This window comes from Macaca mulatta, chromosome 5 (genome assembly GCF_049350105.2).
Source record: "Macaca mulatta isolate MMU2019108-1 chromosome 5, T2T-MMU8v2.0, whole genome shotgun sequence".
Classification (NCBI taxonomy): domain Eukaryota; kingdom Metazoa; phylum Chordata; class Mammalia; order Primates; family Cercopithecidae; genus Macaca; species Macaca mulatta.
In genome coordinates, this window is record NC_133410.1 from 193,093,706 (window position 1) to 193,113,223 (window position 19,518).

The 19,518-nt window shown below is 42.6% G+C and overlaps 1 protein-coding gene across 48 annotated transcripts in view; it reads left to right on the forward strand.

Moving 5' to 3' along the window:
* PRIMPOL (primase and DNA directed polymerase) overlaps positions 1-19,518 on the forward strand; it is a 43,893-nt gene that overhangs the window by 15,221 nt on the left and 9,154 nt on the right. For 24 of the 48 annotated variants that reach the window (XR_013417397.1, XR_013417398.1, XR_013417399.1 and 21 more), the window contains exons 6-10: positions 2,252-2,399; positions 7,201-7,476; positions 12,102-12,227; positions 12,693-12,855; positions 16,689-16,777. Coding sequence is in view for 33 of the 48 variants with exons in the window: in XM_078002463.1 (XP_077858589.1) it covers positions 2,252-2,399; positions 7,201-7,476; positions 12,102-12,227; positions 12,693-12,855; positions 16,689-16,777 (802 nt within the window). In the remaining 15 variants the exon portion in view is untranslated. The remainder of the gene's footprint in view (positions 1-2,251; positions 2,400-7,200; positions 7,477-12,101; positions 12,228-12,692; positions 12,856-16,688; positions 16,778-19,518) is intronic. The other 24 variants (XR_013417405.1, XR_013417404.1, XR_013417401.1 and 21 more) reach the window with 1 other exon arrangement.

Here is a 19,518-nt window from a genome sequence, read left to right on the forward strand (position 1 = left end):
CTTTTGCATCAGCAAAACTGTTGGAAGAAACTGTATAAATCTAAGTTCAAAATTATACAGCAGTTTTATTTAACATGTTTACCATGTTGATAGAACTGTTCTCATTGGATTACTTAATATAATGCTTTTTATAATGATTGCATTGAAATTAATTTCATTTATTGGTTACTTTGTATGCAATAAGTTTATAATCTAGTAAGTACTTTTTCCTTTGAGTCTTACTGTGAGGAGGCATAATTAGGTTAGCTATTATGTTAATTTAGCAGATGGTTAATAATAATTAGTGATAATGTAAAATACCCTTTGGTTCAGTAGCTAAACTGGCACATTTCAATAAGCCACTTCTCCCCAGTTAGAATGAATTCTGGTGCTAATGTATTTTATTAGGACCACGTTTCAGGGCAACATTATCCAATCATGTAAGTTTAACTCCTGGATTTTATAATTTAATTATTTAAGTAACTTAAAGTTTTAATTAAAGTTAATCTTGGGAAAGAGAATTTAGGAGTGTATGATTACTTGTCCTACCTAAAGTGTCACTGAATTTATTCTCTGTGGCTCCAAAAGTACAGAAGTCAACTTCATTCATCAGTTTTTAGTCTCTACTAAGTGTCAGGCACTGTGCCTAGGCACTAGGATTATCAAGTGGTAAGTCAAAGAGACATAATTTCTGATGGCATACACTTTGTAGTCTAATGGAGGATAATAAATTAGGATAGATTTAGCTGCCATAATAGTGGCTTAAACAAGACAGAAACCTGTTTCTCCCCCAAGTAATATCTAATGTGGCTCTGTACTGTTAGGGACTAGGCTTGTTGCTTTGCTGTCCCTAAGATGTTGCCCTTCTTCCATTGTCCAGGATGGCTCATACCACTGTGTCTGCATTCTAGACAGTACAAATGGAGAAGGGGAGGGCATGCCCTTTGCCTGTTAGAGGATCACTTAGAAATGGCATACTTTCCTTCTCACATCCCATTGGCCGACTTAGTGGCCACACCCTGCTGTAGAGGAGCCTGGGAAATGTAGTCTTTGTTCTGGATGGCCTCCAATCTAGCTAAAAATCGGGATTCTGTTTCTACAGAGGGAGAGAACAAATATGGAGGAAGAGCCTCTGTAATATAGATAAAACATGTCAAACTAATCACATAAATGAACCTAAAATTGTAGCTGTGTAAGTCTATAAAGAGAGAAAGAGTATATAGGGGGAATTTGATGTAGAGAGGGAAATCAAGGAAGCCCTTTCTGAGAAAGTGAGAATTTACAGAAGAGTAAAGCCAGAGAGCATGAGGGGAGTGTGGTGTTGTAAGAATGCCCAAACATTATTAAAAATACAATTTGTGGCCTAACTTTTAGGTATCCAAAGTGACGGCAGTTCATAAACATTTTTGCTCATGTCAAGATAATATTGCATGGTAGTTCTTAGTAGCTTCATTTTGCAAATGAGAAGATTGAAGCTTTAGGGACTTGTCCTAAGACTGCACAACCAAAACTTTTAAGCAGTTACATGTGCCAGGCACTGTGCTAAAAATTTCATTTTCTTGTTTGTTCCTTACAGCAACTCCAAAAGGTAGCTGCTATTGTTATTCCGGTTTAGCAGCTGGGAAATGTTAAGGTTTAGATTTGACCAAAGTCATAGAGCTGGCAGATGGCAAAGCCCAAACGGACACTGAGCTGTCTCTGACTCCAGCCCCGTGCTTGCTGCCTTTCTACTGTGCATGGCCTTCTTGCTCCGTGCCATGTAGTCTCAGAGGCTGTATTCTTAGAGCTGAATTCAGGCTCGGTATGAATTAGACACTTTCTGGTAAATAAAACCATTACAAAATAAATTAATGACTTTTTTTTTTTTTTTTTTTTGGAGACAGAGTCTCTCTCTGTCACCCAGACTGGAGTGCAGTGGCACCATCTTGGCTGACTGCAACCTCTGCCTCCTGGGTTCAAGTGATCTTCCTGCCTCAGCCTCCTGAGTAGCTGGGATTTACAGACACCCGCCACCACGCCTGGCTAATTTTTGTGTTTTTAGCAGAGATTGGGTTTTACCGTGTTGGCTAGGCTGGTCTCAAACTTCTGACTTCAAATAATCTGCCCGCCTTGGCCTCCCAAAGTGCTGGGATTACAGGCATGAGCCACTGTGCCTGATCAGAAATTAATGACTTTTTAACTCATAGATTATATTTAAAGAGATGCTTATTTGCTCATAGAAAAATTTTAAGACAAAAAATATAAATTATTTGCATTTTACTTGTGTTTTTAGTATGTGTGTAAAGCGCTTCGAGAGTTATATGGTGTTAATTGCTCAGCTGAAGATGTTTTGAACTTGGATTCTAGCACTGATGAGAAATTCAGCCGGCATTTAATATTTCAGCTCCATGATGTGGCATTTAAAGATAATATTCATGTTGGTAAGTATACTGCTTTTTAAAAACCATGGAGTTGTATTCAAAACTCATATGCTCTTGTTCCTCTTAAAATTTTGTGCATACATATCAACTTTTATGGTCATTAACTTATCCTAAAAAATGTGATGTGGGCTGAGTGCAGTGGCTCACGCCTGCAATTCCAGCACTTTGGGAGGCCAAGCTGGGTGCATCACTTGAGGCTAGGAGTTTGAGACCAGCCTGGCCAAGCTGGCAAAACCCTGTCTCTACTAATTAGCCGGGCATGATGGTGCATGCCTGTAGTCCCAGCTACTCGGGATGCTGAGGCACAAGGATTGCTTGAACCCAGGAGGCAGAGGTTGCAGTGAGCCAAGATGACACCACTGCACTCCAGCCTAGACAACAGAGTGAGACCCTGTCTCAAAAAAAAAAAAAAAAAAAAAGGCAATGTGTTTCTTCATGTTTTCAAGATGTTCCTTTAGCTTTAGACCTGCTTTCTTTTCTAGACATATCAGCCTATTCAGGACTTCTTTGGTATTTGCATCTCTAATCATAGATACTGGGATGGCTATCCATGTCCAGATAGTGGTTTCTGCTCCAACAGGATTTATTTCAGTTTCCTGGAAAGTTCATGAGAGGCCTTTCCATTTCAAGCCTTATCTGCAATGTTGCTTCTGGATTTCTGACCTTTGCTTCGGCCTTGCTTTGGGGCTTCGGTCCCAGGTCGTATCAAAGATGACTTGTTTATTGTTCCAGGCAGAGCTTCAGGGTTGGGATAATTCTAGAGGTACAAGTCTGAAAGTGAAACTAGATTACTTATCTCAGGCCTGGGCATTTAGAGATGTAGGCCCAGGTGTTAAACATTAAGTCAGTCCAAAGGAGAAACACAGGTAGAATGGGAACTCCATAATGGAGGTCTGAGCAGAAGCCAAATCCTGAGAGCTTATCAAAGCAGGGATAGGGCAAGGGTCCAAACAGCAGATGATTGACTGAAGCTCAGGTAACAGGTAATTCGGTTCAGAGCTACTAGTGTCTTAGAGTTTCACAGCCACCTACAATAAAAGGTGTGGACGTAGTCACTAAAGCACTGGCATGAAAGTCAAGAACCTGATTTCTGGCTTAGGGGAAGGTGGCCACAGAAACCCAGCCTGCTGTTTTCATAAGGCTCTCATCACCTGCCTGTTTCCTGTTAGCTCAGCTGGACGTTCCATCTCGGTCTCTCTCCCTAATCCTGTGAGAAACACACTCACCCATCCAAACCTAAAGAATGAACTTCGAGGCTCGGAGAACGGTGAAAGTGAGACTTTTTTTTTTGAGACGGAGTCTCGCTCTGTTGCCCAGGCTGGAGTACAGTGGCACGTTCTTAGTTCAGTGCAACCTCTGCCACCTGGGTTCAAGTGATTCTCCTGCCTTAGCCTCCCGAGTAGCTGGGACCACAAGCGTATGCCACCATACTCAGCTAATTTTTTGTATTTTTAGTAGAGATGGAGTTTCACCATGTTAGCCAGGATGGTCTTGATCCCCTGACCTTGTGGTCTGCCCGCCTCGGCCTCCCAAAGTGCTGGGATTACAGGGATGAGCCCCTGGCCTGTTAGGACTCTGTCGCCATCAAACTGTGTGAGAAGCTGTTTCTGTCACGTCTGAAACCCTAGGCCTTACTTAGATTAGTGTTCCTCTGGGTTGCAGAGAATGTCCAGAGTTATTGTGTCAAAGCATTTACCACTTCCTATGGTCATTTCCTGTTTTCTTTGTCATCTCCTCTATTCTACTTAATGTTTCTCTAGGGCAGGGACTGTTTCTTACTTTTGTATTTCCAGAGCTTAGCCCATAATAAAAATATCATTATCAATAATATTACTAATATTATTAATATAAGAATAACAACAACAATAGTAAATACAAGTTGGCAGCCTCATCTCCCGCCACCCTGCCCTTTTCATTCAGCTCCTATCATGGGCCACATTTTCTGTAGTGCTTGGGCCTCTGCACTTGCTGATGCGGCTGTCTAACACGATGTGGTCTGTTCACCTGGTCCTCCTTACTGTTCGTGCATTCATCCAGAAGGTATTAATAAATACCTTTAGGGACTTGTCCTAAGGCTGCACAACCAAGGCTTTTAAGCAGTTACATGTGCCAGGCATTGTGCTAATTTCTTAATTTCATGTTCTTGTTTACTGCTTATAGCAACTCCAAAAGGTAAGTGCTGCTGTTATTCCTGTTAAGCAGCTGGGGAATGTTAAGGTTTAGATTTGACCAAAGTCACAGAGCTGGCAGATGGCAAAGCCAAAACAGAAACTGAGCTTCTCTGACTCCAGCCCCCGTGCTTGCTGCCTTTCTGCAGTGTGTGGCCTTCTTGCTCAGTCGTATCTGAATAAATCCCTTTCGAATGAATGCGTGAATAGTGAGGAGGCACTGCTGTCAGGGTGTGGAGGCAGAGCACCAAACAGGCTATTTCTTTGCTTGCTGTTTACTGGTCATCGTCTGCTCTATGACTACTAGCCACAGGCCGAAAGCTGAGAATCTCTTGCTCAGGAAGGAGAGAATAGAAATTTGTGAGGTACCAGCAGTTTTTGCTACAGGTATCTTCTGAAAGCAGATGGCATTCATCTGGGCTTTCAGTCAGATTTCATTGTATAGTCAAAGGTAAGAAAGGCTTTACAGTCAGAACAGCATAAGCAAAGCTATGGAGATAAGAGTGTGTGGCTAATAATGGGGGACAGTGAATGGTCTAGTGTGGCTGGAGAGATGTGATCAGGCCTGGTAACTGGGCTGTCACCTCAGCCCCTTTGCCCTAGAATTAGGAGCTGCCAGAGCCAGAGGTGCAGAGAATATGAAGTAATTCAGAATTTTCCCTTTTTTCTTCCCTTAGTGTATCTTTGGATGACATTTCTAGTTGCTGTTGTCAGCCTTTCAGAGAAGAGAATTCAGTTAAATGTAAGAGATCCTAGCTCTTGATCTGCCTAAAACTACTCTTCTGCCAGTTTGCTGTCATACCTCAAATTTCTGACTGACTAGTCTTTTGAGTTATTTCCAGCAAATAAGATAGTTCCTGTCCTCATGAGGGTTGGGAGCAATAAGATCCTGGAAGGGAAGTAGAAAGCAGTGTGGTTTGCTGGGGCCAATGTGTTAGCATTGATGCTGGTGACAGGCCTCATGTCATGGTCCTGGCCATGGTTGCTCCATGCCAGGGTTCCAAGGCCTGTGGCCTCCCCAGCACTGCCATTGCCTCCGTTTCTGCAACCGTGCACTCTCTTCTCTTGTTGTGTGGGGTCAAGTAACTGCAATGTTAAGTTTTCAGGAAAATTAGCTTTATCAGTTTGGGTTTAGATTGCTTTGTTGTCCTTTGATGTGTTGTGATTTCTTTCCACTTGGTGTTTACTTTCTCTCCCTCATTCCAGAAGGAATCCATCCCATACCAGCATATCATTGCGAGACCAAATGCTTTTGCTTTGATTTTGACATTTAGTGCTTTGTAAGAAATTGGATTTGTTTCTTTGAGTAGGGAAGTAATTTTTTTTGTTGTTTTGTTTTTGTTTTTTTGTGAGACAGAGTCTCACTCTGTCACCTAGGCTGGAGTGCAGTGGCATGATCTTGACTCACTGCAACCTCCTCCTCCCAGGTTCAAGCAGTTCTCTTGCCTCAGCCTCCAAGTAGCTGGGATTACAGGTGTCCAGCACCACGTCCAACTTATTTTTATATTTTTAGTAGAGACGGGGTTTCACTATGTTGGCCAGGCTGGTCTCGAACTCTTGACCTCAAGTGATCCGCCCACCTCAGCCTCCCAAAATGCTGGGATTACAGGCATGAGCCACCACAGCTGGCTGAGTAGGCAAGTAATAAAATCTAATGTGAAGAAAGAAAATTTTGAATTTAGAGCATGCATTTGTTATAATGTAAGGACCCAAGCCTTTCTGGTAAATAAAGTGAAGAATGAATCTAAACAATAACAGTTCTACAGATTAAAATTAAATTTTTCTTACAATATTGCATTTCTTAAGTATTGGTATACGTGAAGCAACTTAATAGCCAAATTATTTGATTTCATGGTGTAAAATGTGAGAGTTCGAAGAAGTTCTGGATTTTCTTACCAACTTTTCATGGTACAGATAGGACTACTGTTACTCAGAGTTCTTAGAATAAATGTTGAAGTACAGTAAATGTATCGAATTGCTTTTGTTGTGGATGTTAGCTCCGAGGCCGTAGTCCATTTTGTGTCCAGTTTGAGGCAGAGGTAGGAGCAGCAGCCTGGGGGCTGACGGCTGTGAAAGCCAGGGTTTGCAGGGGCATGTCGTGGCAGGTAAAGGAGAGAAAATAAGCTCTTGAGAAATTTGCCAGCACCCCGACTCCCTGAGATTTCCTCAGTGCTTCTGTCTGTTAGCTGAGCAGCAGTTTCCTTATATAAACCTTCATTCTTCATTATTATTATTTTTATGATCCCTTAAGGGCATGAGGCCCTTCATTCTTTAATCATTGAATGTCCCAGTATGTGTTAATAAGTAGTGTTTTCTGGATGACAGCCTCTTAGGCTCAGGCCCCTACTGGCAGCATTGACACATCTTCTCAAATGAACTTTCCCTTCTAAGATGATTTGTTTACATCTGACACCAGGCTCCCAAGTCAATGGACTTGAAAAGGCAAACGATTTCACAAAAGGAAGGAAGTCACAGGACTGGCGTGTAACAATTTATAGCAACTTGGTTTTGAAACCAGAAATTAAAAAATGGTTTTCTGTATAAAATTGTCATGTGTGGATTCATGGCTAGACCTTAAGATATGGTGTGTGGAAAAGAAGAATCGGGTGAATCATAACAGCTTTTTTCCTCAGGTAATTTTTTGAGAAAAATTTTGCAGCCTGCTCTTGACTTGCTTGGCAGTGAAGATGATGATAGCGCTTCAGAGACAACAGGCCACGGATTTCCCCATTTTTTGGAAGCACCTGCAAGACAAGGATTTTCTTTCACAGAGAAGGCTACAGGGGAAAGCTGGACATTGAATTCAGAGAAACTGGAGATGCTGGGGTCAGCTGAGCAAAGCAGTCCTGACCTTTCGTTTCTAGTTGTGAAGAATAACGTGGGAGAGAAGCATCTTTTTGTGGATCTTGGTAAGTAAGATTGACAGCTGTCTCTATCAGACGGTCCTGGTGCTTTCGTGAGTGACAGGTTGGTGCCCACTCGTCACCGTGCTTGGGATTCTCGCTTCTTCCACTGCCCAAGTCCCCAGCAGGATGCAAGCAGCGAGTTCAGGTGCTGGGAATCTGTGAGGTTTTTCTCCAGAGATCTTAGAGGGGTCCAGGCCGGCCTGAGCTCCAGCAGAGGATGGCTGTGGCTGCCTTCTGCTCTGCGTGTCCAGAGGATTCCTGTTGAGGGAGTTTTACAGGAACAGTTGGACCAGCTTCTTCCAGGACTGCTGAGAGGTTAAGTCAGAGTACAGACATTTAAAAAACAGACCCAGTGTAAAAGCAGTACTCACGTGGCGCAGTGAGCCTGGCTGCTTTCCTCGCCGAAGATCTCAGTGGTCGTGGCAGGGCCCATTTCATCAGCTTTCGTGCTGTGTTGAAACCAGTGATTTCTTAACCCAGTGTGGCTTTGCTAGGCCTTGGTCTCAGAGCCTGAGGATGTCAGAAGCCCTGGGCTGACAGGACTTGAGCATAATTCAACAACAGGCCAATCAAGACCCTAACACAACAGCTCCCATTTGGTGAACTGCACCTCATTTTTATACTGAGGCTCTAGCTTGTGATTTCAAAAGCCATGACAGCAGCAGGTTTTTTCTTTTTCTTTCTTTCTTTCTTTTTTTTTTTAAGACGGAGTCTTGCTCTGTCGCCAGGCTGGAGTGCAGTGGCGCTGTCTCGGCTCACTGCAAGCTCCGCCTCCCGGGTTCAAATGATTCGCCTCCCTCAGCCTCCTGAGTAGCTGGGATTACAGGTGCGTACCACCACGCCCGGCTAATTTTTGTATTTTTAGTACAGACAGGGTTTCACCATGTTGGCCAGGCTGGTCTGAGACTACTGACCTCATGATCTGTCTGCCTCAGCCTCCCAAAGTGCTGGGATTACAGGTGTGAGCCATTGTACCGCCAGACAGCAACATTTTTGCTGCTGGCTTTGAACACCTCGGAGAGCTTCAGTGTGTAAAGGCTGAGGGAAGGTAGGTTTAAGGTATAGGTCAGAATCCCAGGCCAACAGTGTACCGAGATTAGGGACGTGTTCCTGCTAGACTTCATGTTTTTCTAGCACCCCTGGCAATCGAGCACCAGAACTTGGAAAGACAGAGGAGTGTGAGGTGGAGCAGTCACACAGGCAGAGGCTCCTCCTTCCAAGCCTGACAGGTTTTGCTTTATGAGCAGGATGTCGTCTCCGGGCGGGACTAGCCTGCAGTCAGTGAGGCCGAGTGCAGAACAGGAAGTTGATCCAGGGAGAGCAGCAGTGGCCAGCACCTGTCTCTGCTTCTACCCCAGTATAACACAGTACCCCAGGTCACAGCACACCTAACCTTGGAAGTCAGGCTACCGGACTAGCAAGAAAATCTCCCTGGTCCTCTTGATACATACGCCTGGATTTACTCACATATCCAGAGAGGGTGGGGAAGTCGTTTCCTAAACCATCCTTGGAAAGTTCAGAGATTTCATAGTATATGCTGAAATCTTGTTAAGAAACTTTTTTGTTGAAGTATAACATTTATACAGAAAAATATATACTTGATTACAGAATAAACACCCCTTGTCACCACACTACCCAAGACAAGAGATAGATGACCAGGACCCCCAACTTCATCCCCCTTCCAGTCAGGACCCCTCCCTCTGTCCCAGGGTAACAACTATTCTGTCCTCTAACTGTGTGCGTTAGTTTTGCCTGTATTTTACTGTGTAATTGGAATCACATACAGTTGACTCTTCAACAATGCAGGGCTTGGGGAACCAACTTCTCTGTGTAGATCAAAATCCATGTATAACTTTTGACTTCCCAAAATCTTCATTACTGATACCCTACTCTTTTTTTTTTTTGAGACAGAGTCTTGCTCTGTCGCCCAGGCTGGAGTGCAGTGGCGCGATCTCGGCTCACTGCAAGCTCCGCCTCCTGGGTTCACGCCATTCTCCTGCCTCAGCCTCCGGAGCAGCTGGGACTACAGGCGCCCACCACACGCCCGGCTAATTTTTTGTATTTTTGGTAGAGACGGGGTTTCACTGTGTTGGCCAGGATGGTCTTGATCTCCTGACCTTGTGATCCACCCGTCTCAGCCTCCCAAAGTGTTGGGATTACAGGCGTGAGCCACCGCGCCCGGCCAAGGATCACTTTTGACTGTGAAACGCAATTGATTGGTGTAATGACCTGCTCAGATGGAGAGGACTGGCATCAGGCCGTGTTGTAGGCAGATACCTGAGCTCACTGCAATAGCAAGAGGAGGCGGCTAAGAAATTATTGTGGTAGTGTAGTATGTACTATGGTTAATCTTACGCAGTTATGATTTAATACTCTGTCTTTACATTTGTTTAGATTTTTCCCAACTGTGAATGGCATCATGTACAGTCTGCAAGGGTGTGCATATGTTTGGATAAATTTTAACTTTTTTATAACAGACTTATGTACATTTTATGGCAGTAAATGATAACTTAGACTAGCTATCTACATATATTTTATGCATTCATGAACACTTAACTTTTTCTAATTATTTTTAATTATTTTCTAACGTTTTCTAATTTTTTAGGCTATATGGTTCATCTGTGAGTTTTCTGAAATTGTTGTAAGTCCCCCCAAAAGTTTCCAGTATACTTATTGAAAAAAATTTGGCTCACGCCTGTAATCCCAACACTTTAGGAGGCCAAGGCAGGTGGATTGCTTGAGGTCAGGAGTTCAAGACCAGCCTGACCAACATGGTGAAACCCCATCTCTACTAAAAATACAAAAATTAGCCCGGAGTGGTGGTGCATGCCTGTAATTCCTGCTACTCGGGAGGCTGATACATGAGAATCACTTGAACCTGGGAGGCAGAGGGTGCAGTGAACTAAGTTCGTACCACTGCACTCCAACCTGGGCAACAGAGCGAGACTCAGTATCAAAAAAAAAGAAAGAAGAAAAAAAAAATCACATATAAGTGGTGCTATTTAGCTGAAACCCTTGTTATTCAAGGGTAAACTGTAGTGTATGTTTGTGGTTGTCTTTGCACCCTTAGTCATGTCTTTGAGGAACATAAGTCATTAAATAGTAGTAGTAGTCTGATTTTATCAGTGTTTTCCTCTGTGGTCAGTGTTTCTTGCATCCTGTTAAAAAAAACTTGGCCTATCCCAAAGCCATGAAGGTATTCTTTTGCTTTTCTTCTTTATCTTCTAAAAGCTTATTGTTTTGCCTTTTATGTTTATGTTTAATTCATTATTTTTTAGAGACAAGGTCTCATTCTGTTGCCCAGGCTGAAGTGCAGTGGTATGGTCCTGCAGCCTTGAACTCCTGGGCTCAAGCAATCCTCCTGCCTCAGCCTCAGCAGTAGCTAGAACTACAAGTGCATACGACCACATTTTTAAATCAATTTCTTCCTTCCCCTCCCTTCCTTTCTCTCCTCCTTTCCCTTCCCTCCTCCTTTCCGTTCCCCCTTCCCTTTCCTTCTCCCTTTCCCGTCCCCCTTCCCTTTCCTTCTCCCTTCCCTTTCCTTCTCCCTTCCCTTCCCTTCTCCCTTCCCTTCCCTTCTCCCTTCCCTTCTCCCTTCACTTCCCTTCTCCCTTCACTTCCTCTTCCCTTCCCTTCTCTTTCCTTCCCCTTTCCCTTCCTCCTTCCCCTTTCTCCCTTCCCTTCCCCCTTCGCATTTCCCTTCCCCCTTCCCCCTTCGAATTTCTCTTACCCCTTCCCTTCCCTTTCCCCTTCCCTTTCCTTTCCCCTTCCCTTCCCCCTTCCCTACCACCTTCCCTTCCCCTTCCCTTCCCCTTCCCTTCCCCCTTCCCTTCCCTCTTCTGTTTCATTTCCCCTTCCCTTTCCTTTCCTTTTCCCTTCCCTTGCCCCTTCCCTACCCCCTTCTCTTCCCCCCTTCCCTTCCCCCTTCACTTTCCTTTCCCCTTTCCTTTCCTTCCCCCTTCCCTTCCCCCTTCCCTTCCCCCTTCCCTTCCCCCTTCCCTTCCCCCTTCCCTTCCCCCTTCCCTTCTGCCCCTCCCCTGCCCTTTTCCTTTCCTTTCACTGTCCCCCTCTCTGTCTCTTTCTCTCTCTCTCTCTCTCTAAGTATCATAGAGCAACACAATTTTTTTATTTGTTTATTTTTTGTAGAGACAGGGTCTGCTATGTTGCCCAGGCCTCAAGTGATCCTCCTGTCATGGCTTCCCATAATGTTGGGATTACAGGCACAAGCCACTGTACCTGGCATGGCTTTTATGTTTAGATTTACAGTCTACTTGGAAAGGATTTGCTTATTGAGTGAGGAGCAGTCAAGATTCATGTTTTCTTTTGTGAATATCCGGTTGGCTCAGCACTGTTTGTTGAAATGACTGTCCTTTACCTACTGCTCAGCAGTGCCACCTTTGCCATATACAGTGGCTGTATATATTTTGGTCTGTTTCTGGACCCTGTTCTGCTTCATTGTTCTATTGATCTATTCCTGTCTAATATAGTTTTATATATTAGATAGGCACCACACTGTCTAATACGGTTTTGTTGTAAGTCTTTATATCTAGGAAAAACAATTCCTCCAAATTTGTTCTTTGGAATTTCTTGGTTATTCTTGAGCTTTTGCACTTCTGTTTAAATTTTAGAGTCAGTTTGCCAGTTTATGCAAACAAATCCTGCTAGAATTTTTATTTGGATTGCCTCGACTCTACAGATCAACTTGGGGAGCGTTGACATTTTTATAATACTGAGTCTTCCAATCTATGCACATGGTAGGCCCATCTATTTACTTAGGGATTCTCTAATTTTTCTCTATAATGTTTTATAATTTACTGAATAGAAATCTTATCCATATGTTGTTAGATTTATTCTAGATATTTGTTTGATTTTGGTCCTTCCCTTTTCTCTGGGATTTGGCATGGCACAACCTCACTGTCTTAGAAGCTCTCTGGTTGTCTCAAACTTTCCAATACCTGCATCCAGCTTTTCCATTTGTTTCAGTTGCAGAATTGCTGCAGAATAATTGAGTTTGCTATTTCAGAATGTGGCATTCCTCCATGCTGACTGCAGTTTATTTTAATTTATATAGTGCTTTAATTTTGTTTATTTTGTTTACAGCTACATGTAGAAAATACTTATTTCTTTTATTAATGCTATATAAAAATTGAATATTTGCTGACTATAAAACTAATCACAGAAAACATGCTTTCATATTGTTTTATTACTTTTTGATGTAGGAGTTTATACAAGAAATAGAAACTTTCGGCTATATAAATCATCAAAAATAGGAAAGCGTGTGGCTTTGGAGGTTACTGAAGATAACACATTTTTTCCTATACCATCAAAGGATGTTTCTGACGAATATCAGTATTTTCTCTCTTCTTTGGTCAGCAATGTCAGGTATGTAGTAGCAGCATCAAACCATTTTGTATTCATGAATATTTATTTATTAAACAGTGAATGGCATTGTGTATTACTAAAATGTAAATCATCTAAATTCATTCTACCTTAAGAAAAAGTCAGTTCTTACCGCTCTTTTTTTTGAATACAGAGTCTTGCTCTGTCGCCCAGGCTGGAATGCAGTGGCATGATCTCGGCTCACTGCAAACTCCGCCTCCCAGGTTCATGCCTCAGCCTCCGGAGTAGCTGAGACTACAGGTGCCCGCCACCACACCCAGCTAATTTTTGTATTTTTAGTAGAGATGGGGTTTAACCATGTTAGCCAGGCTTGTCTCGAACTTCTGACCTCAGGTGATCTGCCCACCTCAGCCTCCCAAAGTGCTGGGATTACAGGCGTGAGCCACTGCGCCCAGCCAGTTCTTACAGTTCTAAGTTAACCTTTCTCTTTTCTCCATTAGCTAAAAGATAATAGTAAAACATATATTTGAACACTTAATTTTCTCTGTATATCTTTTTAGGATTATATTTAGTATATTTTCCAATTTTTCTAAAATGATTATCACTTCTGTAAAGAAGAAAACAGTACTACTGGTATTGCATTTGGAAATATTTTACTATTAAATGCCTCATTTTCTTTTCATGTATGCACATACATATAATTTGTATAGCTCCTTTATTCAAAAAATATTCTTGAGATTATTATTTAGATGATTGTCATTTGTTTTTTCTACTTGATGTTATGAATATTTGTTAAAAATTTGCCAACAATTAATTGTAAATAAAACTTCTAATGCCTGTGTAAAATTTCCATTATATTGACACTCTGGAATTTATTGTGAGTTCTATTGTTGAAACTTTAGGTTCCCATGTTTCGTTCATTTCTTAAAAGTATTTAAGTTGGCTGGGCACAGTAGCACATGCCTGTCGTCCCAGCTACTCAGGAGTCTGAGGTAGAAGGATCACTTGAGCCCAGGAGTTCAAGGCTGCAGTGAGCTATGAATGCACCACTGCACTGCAGTCTGGGTGACAGGGTGAGACCCCATTGCTAAAAACTAAAATAAATAAATTAAAAAAAATAAAATCTGTGAAAGTCATCTTTCAACAGAAATACTGTAACAAGTCATCATTTGATGTTGATAAGTTATTGGAAACTGAACTTTAAACAAAGTGATGGATGATGAATCCAGTTGTTTTTTCTCATCCATGTTATAAGGCAGTGGTCGCCAGGCCACAGACCAGTGGTCTGTGGTTAGGAACTGGACCCTACAGCAGGAGGTGAGCAGTAGGCGAGCGAGCGAGCAGCCACCTTCCCACCTGAGCTCTGCCTCCTGCCAGATCCACAGTGGCATTAGATTCTTATAGGAGTGCAAACCCTGCTGTGAACTGTGCGTGGGAGGGATCTAGGCTGCACACTCCTTATGAGAATCTAATGCCTGATGGTCTGAGGTGAAACAGTTTCAGTCTGAAACCAGCCCATCTCGCCCCCGCCCCACCCGTGGAAAGATTGTCTTCCAGGAAACCGGTCCCTGGTGCCAGAAAGGTTGGGGACTGCCGTTATAAGGAAATGATGTTGAACAAAAGAACATTATTCAAAGACCTGCTAGATGTCATTTCTCTTAGAGTTGCAGTTTCCAAGAATCTATCCATGGCATTAAATGAGGACTTACTGTATTTGCCTTCATTCCTCATTTTTCTAGGCTGGCAACTTTTTCAGCCCAAAAAATGGTTAAGGTTCAGACTAAATTACCATCACCTTGCCGTAATACTTTTCCTTTTGCCTTTCTAAATATAATTTTTTTTTTTTTGAGACAATCTTGCTCTGTGGCCCAGGCTGGAGTGCAGTGGTGTGATCTCAGCTCACTGCAACCTCTGCCTCACAGGTTCAAGCGATTCTCCTGCCTCAGCCTCCCAAGTAGCTGGGACTACAGGTGTGCACCACCACACCCAGATAATTTTTGTATTTTTAGTAGAGACAGGGTTTCCCCATGTTGGGCAGGCTGGTCTCAAACTCCTGACTTCAAGTGATCTGCCCACCTTGGTCTCTCACAAGTGCTGGGATTACAGGTGTGAGCCACTATGCCCGGCCACTTAAATATAATTTTAAGGAAAAGTTCTCTGGAAATTAATTTTAGTAATTGTCTAAAATACAGTGCTGTAGGGATAGTTGTATCAGGTTATACAGTTAACAGCCGTTACCCAGGAGGATGGAAGATGGATTGTTTTTCTTCATATATATATTTGTACTCTTTGAGTTCTTTTAATAACATGTCTCAGAAGTAAGGTCTGAGTTTCCTACTTTTAAATGGAAATGATACTAACACCTACCTTATAGAGTTGTCGAGAGCATTTAAAAAGTTAAAATTGTGCACATAAAACATATACAGCTGTGCCCAGCTCATGGCATCTGCTCAGTGAATGTTGTTGGTAGCGGTAGCAGTATCTGAGATTCTGAAAATGGGAAGTGCCATAGCAGGAGTGTACAAATTGTATATTTCCTGCCACCCCCTGTGGGCACCAGAATAAGGTCACACTCTTTCTACCACTTATGGAGAAGTGCGAAAAGCAACATTGTTAGTTCTAGCTCCTACGGGAAAAGCAACTACAGCCGGAAGTGCAGGTAATCTCCCGATTACCCAATCCCGTTTCTTTCGCAGTTTAAATACGAATCTTACAGAGGTGGAGGGTTCTTCTACTGAATACAGTCACCTTGTCTTTTGTGTATTCCAAGTCAGTACCAGGTATTTTACTTCTTGAAATAAAGGCTAAATCCTTTATGATTATGAATGTACCTTTTCTTTCCGTTAATTTTAATCTGTTTTTCCCTTTGCTCTCACCCCTCCTTCTTCCTTCATTTCTTCCTATAAGTCACACCTCTACAATTGTTGTAACAAAAAATTCAAAGGCTCTTTATGTTTGGTGAATAGAGTTATATAGTCGTCACCTGGTGTCTGTGGGTGATTATTATCCCAAGACCCCTGTGGATACAAAAATCTGCATATATAAAAGGATGTACTATTTTCACGTAACCCACACACATCCTCCATATATAATACTGTAAATCCTGCTAGATTACCTATACCTAATACAGTACACATGCCATATAGTTGTTATACTATATTGTTTTTAATTTGTATTATTTTTATTGTTATTTTTATTTTTTATTTTCACTTATTTACTTATTTTTTTGAGACGGAATCTCACTCTGTCACCCAGGCTGGAGTGCAATGATACAATCTCAGCTCACTGCAACCTCTGCCTCCTAGGTTCAAGCAGTTCTCCTGCCTCAGCCTCCCATGTAGCTGGAATGACAGGCGCCTGCCACCACACCTGGCTAATTTTTGTATTTTTAGTAGATGGGTTTCACCATGTTGGCTAGGCTGGTCTCGAACTGTTGACCTCAGGTGATCAGCCCATCTCAGCCTCCCAAAGTCCTGGGATTATAGGCGTGAACCACTGCGTCTGGCCTATTTTTATTGTTTTTTAAAAAACATACTTTTGATCTGCAGTTGGTTGAATCCGCAGATGTGAAACCATAGACACAGGGCTTCAGCAGTCCTAGAGTCCCTGATCCATTCTGTAATTGAGGATAGTATTATAAGTAATCACCAACCTACTCTTTAAAAAATTATTTTCTTTAATTGACAAATCATATTTTTTATATGTGTGGGGTTCGTGGTTTTGTGGGCAAATGTGGAATAAATGTCCTAGAACAATTATCTGCTGAACAAAGGATTTTAATGAGAAACTATTAGGAATTCAGCATCCTTTCTGTAGCCAGGCCTTGTAGTTCCAGTGTAATGGTGCTTTGTTTCTTTTACCCATTTCTTCTTCAGGTTCTCAGATACTTTACGAATTCTTACATGTGACCCATCTCAGAATAAACAAAAAGGAGTTGGATATTTTAACAGTATCGGCACTTCAGGTAAATTTTTTGATGTTTGTTTTCTTTTTAGGACAGCATCTCTTTGTCACCCAGGCTGGAGTGCAGTGGTGCCAGCTCGGCTCACTGCAGCCTCCTCCTTCCAGGCTCAAGCCATCCTCCTGCCTCAGCTTCAGAGTAGTTGGGTCTACAGGCGTGCACCACCACGCCCAGCTAATTTTTGTATTTTTAGTAGAGATGAGATTTCACCATGTTGCCCAACTGGTCTCAAACTCCTGGGCTCAAATGATCTGTCTGCCTCAGCCTCCCAAAATGCTGGGATTACAGGTACAAGCCACTGCACGCAGCTACTTCAGGTAATTAAAAAAAAAATTTCCTATCAAAATGTAAGGATACAGAATCTGTTTTGCCTTTAAAATCTTAAATGTTAAGTATTCATAATCACTGATCTTTCAAAAACTACCTCTAGCCAGGCACAGTGACTCCCACCTGTAATTCCAGCACTTTGGGAGACTGAGGCAGGAGGATCACTTGAGCCCAGGAGTTAGAGACAATCCTGAGCAACTTAGCAAAACCCTATCTCTACAAAAAAATCCAAAAATTAGCCAGGAGTTGTGGTGCATGCCTGTCGTCCCAGCCACTCAGGAGGCTGAGGCAGGAGGATCTCTTGAGGCCAGGAGGTTGAAGCTGCACTGAGTCTTAATGGTGCCATTGCACTCCAGCCTGGGCAGCAGAATCACACCCTGTCTCAGCCAGTCAGTTAATCAATCAATCACTCATCTACTTCAGGGTTTCCATCTCAAACACAAAAAGTATGAAAAAGATGTTTATTAAGAAGTATTCGCGGCCGGGCGCGGCGGCTCACGCCTGTAATCCCAGCACTTTGGGAGGCCGAGCGGGCGGATCACGAGGTCAGGAGATCGAGACCATCCTGGCTAACACGGTGAAACCCCGTCTCTACTAAAAAATACAAAAAACTAGCCGGGCGAGGTGGCGGGCGCCTATAGTCCCAGCTACTCGGGAGGCTGAGGCAGGAGAATGGCGTGAACCCGGGGGGCGGAGCTTGCAGTGAGCTGAGATCCGGCCACTGCACTCCAGCCTGGGTGACAGAGCGAGACTCCGTCTCAAAAAAAAAAAAAAAAGAAGTATTCGCTGGGCGTGGTGGCTCATGCTCTAATCCGAGTACTTTGGGAGGCCGAGGTGGGTGGATCACCTGAGTTCAGGAGTTTGAGAATAGCCTGGCCAACATGGTGAAATCAGTAAAAATATAAAAATTACCCAGGCATGGTGACAGGTGCCTGTAATCCCAGCTACTCAGGAGACTGAGGCAAGAGAATCGCTTCAACCTGGGAGGCGGAGGTTGCAGTGAGCTGAGATCGTGCCACTGCACTCCAGCCTGGGCAACAAGAGTGAGACTCCATCTCAAAAAAAAAAAAAAAGTATTATTCACTAATTTTCATTTTATGGTGTTTTTCAAAAAACTACAAAAATAATGTAAGTTATTTGTATAAAATAAACACATAACAAAATGAAAACTTAAATTTCTTTTTCACCCTTCTGTCCACGATCAGTCAGGTAAATACTGCAGTCATTTTCTATTTAATCTAGAAGAGCTTTTCCTATGTTTCCAATATATGTAGAGAGATCTTCCTCAGTCTTTTAATGGTTGTGTAGTTTTTCATGGTACAGCTCTGTCATAACTTACCCATTCCTCTATTGAAGAACATAGAGCGTTTTTTTCAAATATTTCTTACATAAACCCTCCAGTAAACATTTTTATACACATATTTTCGTATATTGTTATTTATAATAGTGAAAAAATGAAAGCAATCTAAATGTACAGCAAAAGTGAGTTGGTTATATACTATGAAATCCTCTAGTTGTTTAATTTAAATTTATGAAGCCTGTATAATGTGGAAAACACCCATTTGTGATGTTAAAAGAAAAAGTAGTCTCTAAAATTATGTGTATAGTATGATTACAAGCTTACTTTAAAATATAGATAACATTTTCTTTTTTTTTTTTTTTTTTTTGAGACGGAGTCTCACTGTGTCGCCCAGGCTGGAGTGCAGTGGCCGGATCTCAGCTCACTGCAAGCTCTGCTTCCCGGGTTTTTTTTTTTACGCCATTCTCCTGCCTCAGCCTCCCGAGTAGCCGGGACTACAGGCACCTGCCACCTCGCCCGGCTAGTTTTTTGTATTTTTTAGTAGAGACGGGGTTTCACCGTGTTAGCCACGATGGTCTCGAACTCCTGACCTCGTGATCCGCCCATCTCGGCCTCCCAAAGTGCTGGGATTACAGGCTTGAGCCACCGCGCCCGGCCAACATTTTCTTATGTTTATTTTCTTCTGTTTCATATGTATTTATAGACATTGATTTAGAGTCCACATCTCACATTTCCACATTAATATGTTTTCCAATATTTCTCCAATTATATATATCATTTTAGTAAGTGAAACATAAACTTCATTTAAAGCAAACTTGGATCACGAGGTCAGGAGACCCAGACCACGGTGAAACCCTGTCTCTACTAAAATTACAAAAAATCAGCCAGGCGCGGTGGCGGGCACCTGTAGTCCCAGCTACTCTGGAGGCTGAGGCAGAGAATAGTGTGAACCCGGGAGGCGGAGCTTGCAGTGAGCCGAGATCGCGCCACTGTACTCCAGCCTGGGTGACAGAGCAAGACTCCGTCTCAAAAAAAAAAAAAAAAAAAAAAAAAATTATACTGGCTGGGTTCGGTGGCCCATGCCTGTAATGCCAGCACTTTGGGAGGCCAAAGCAGG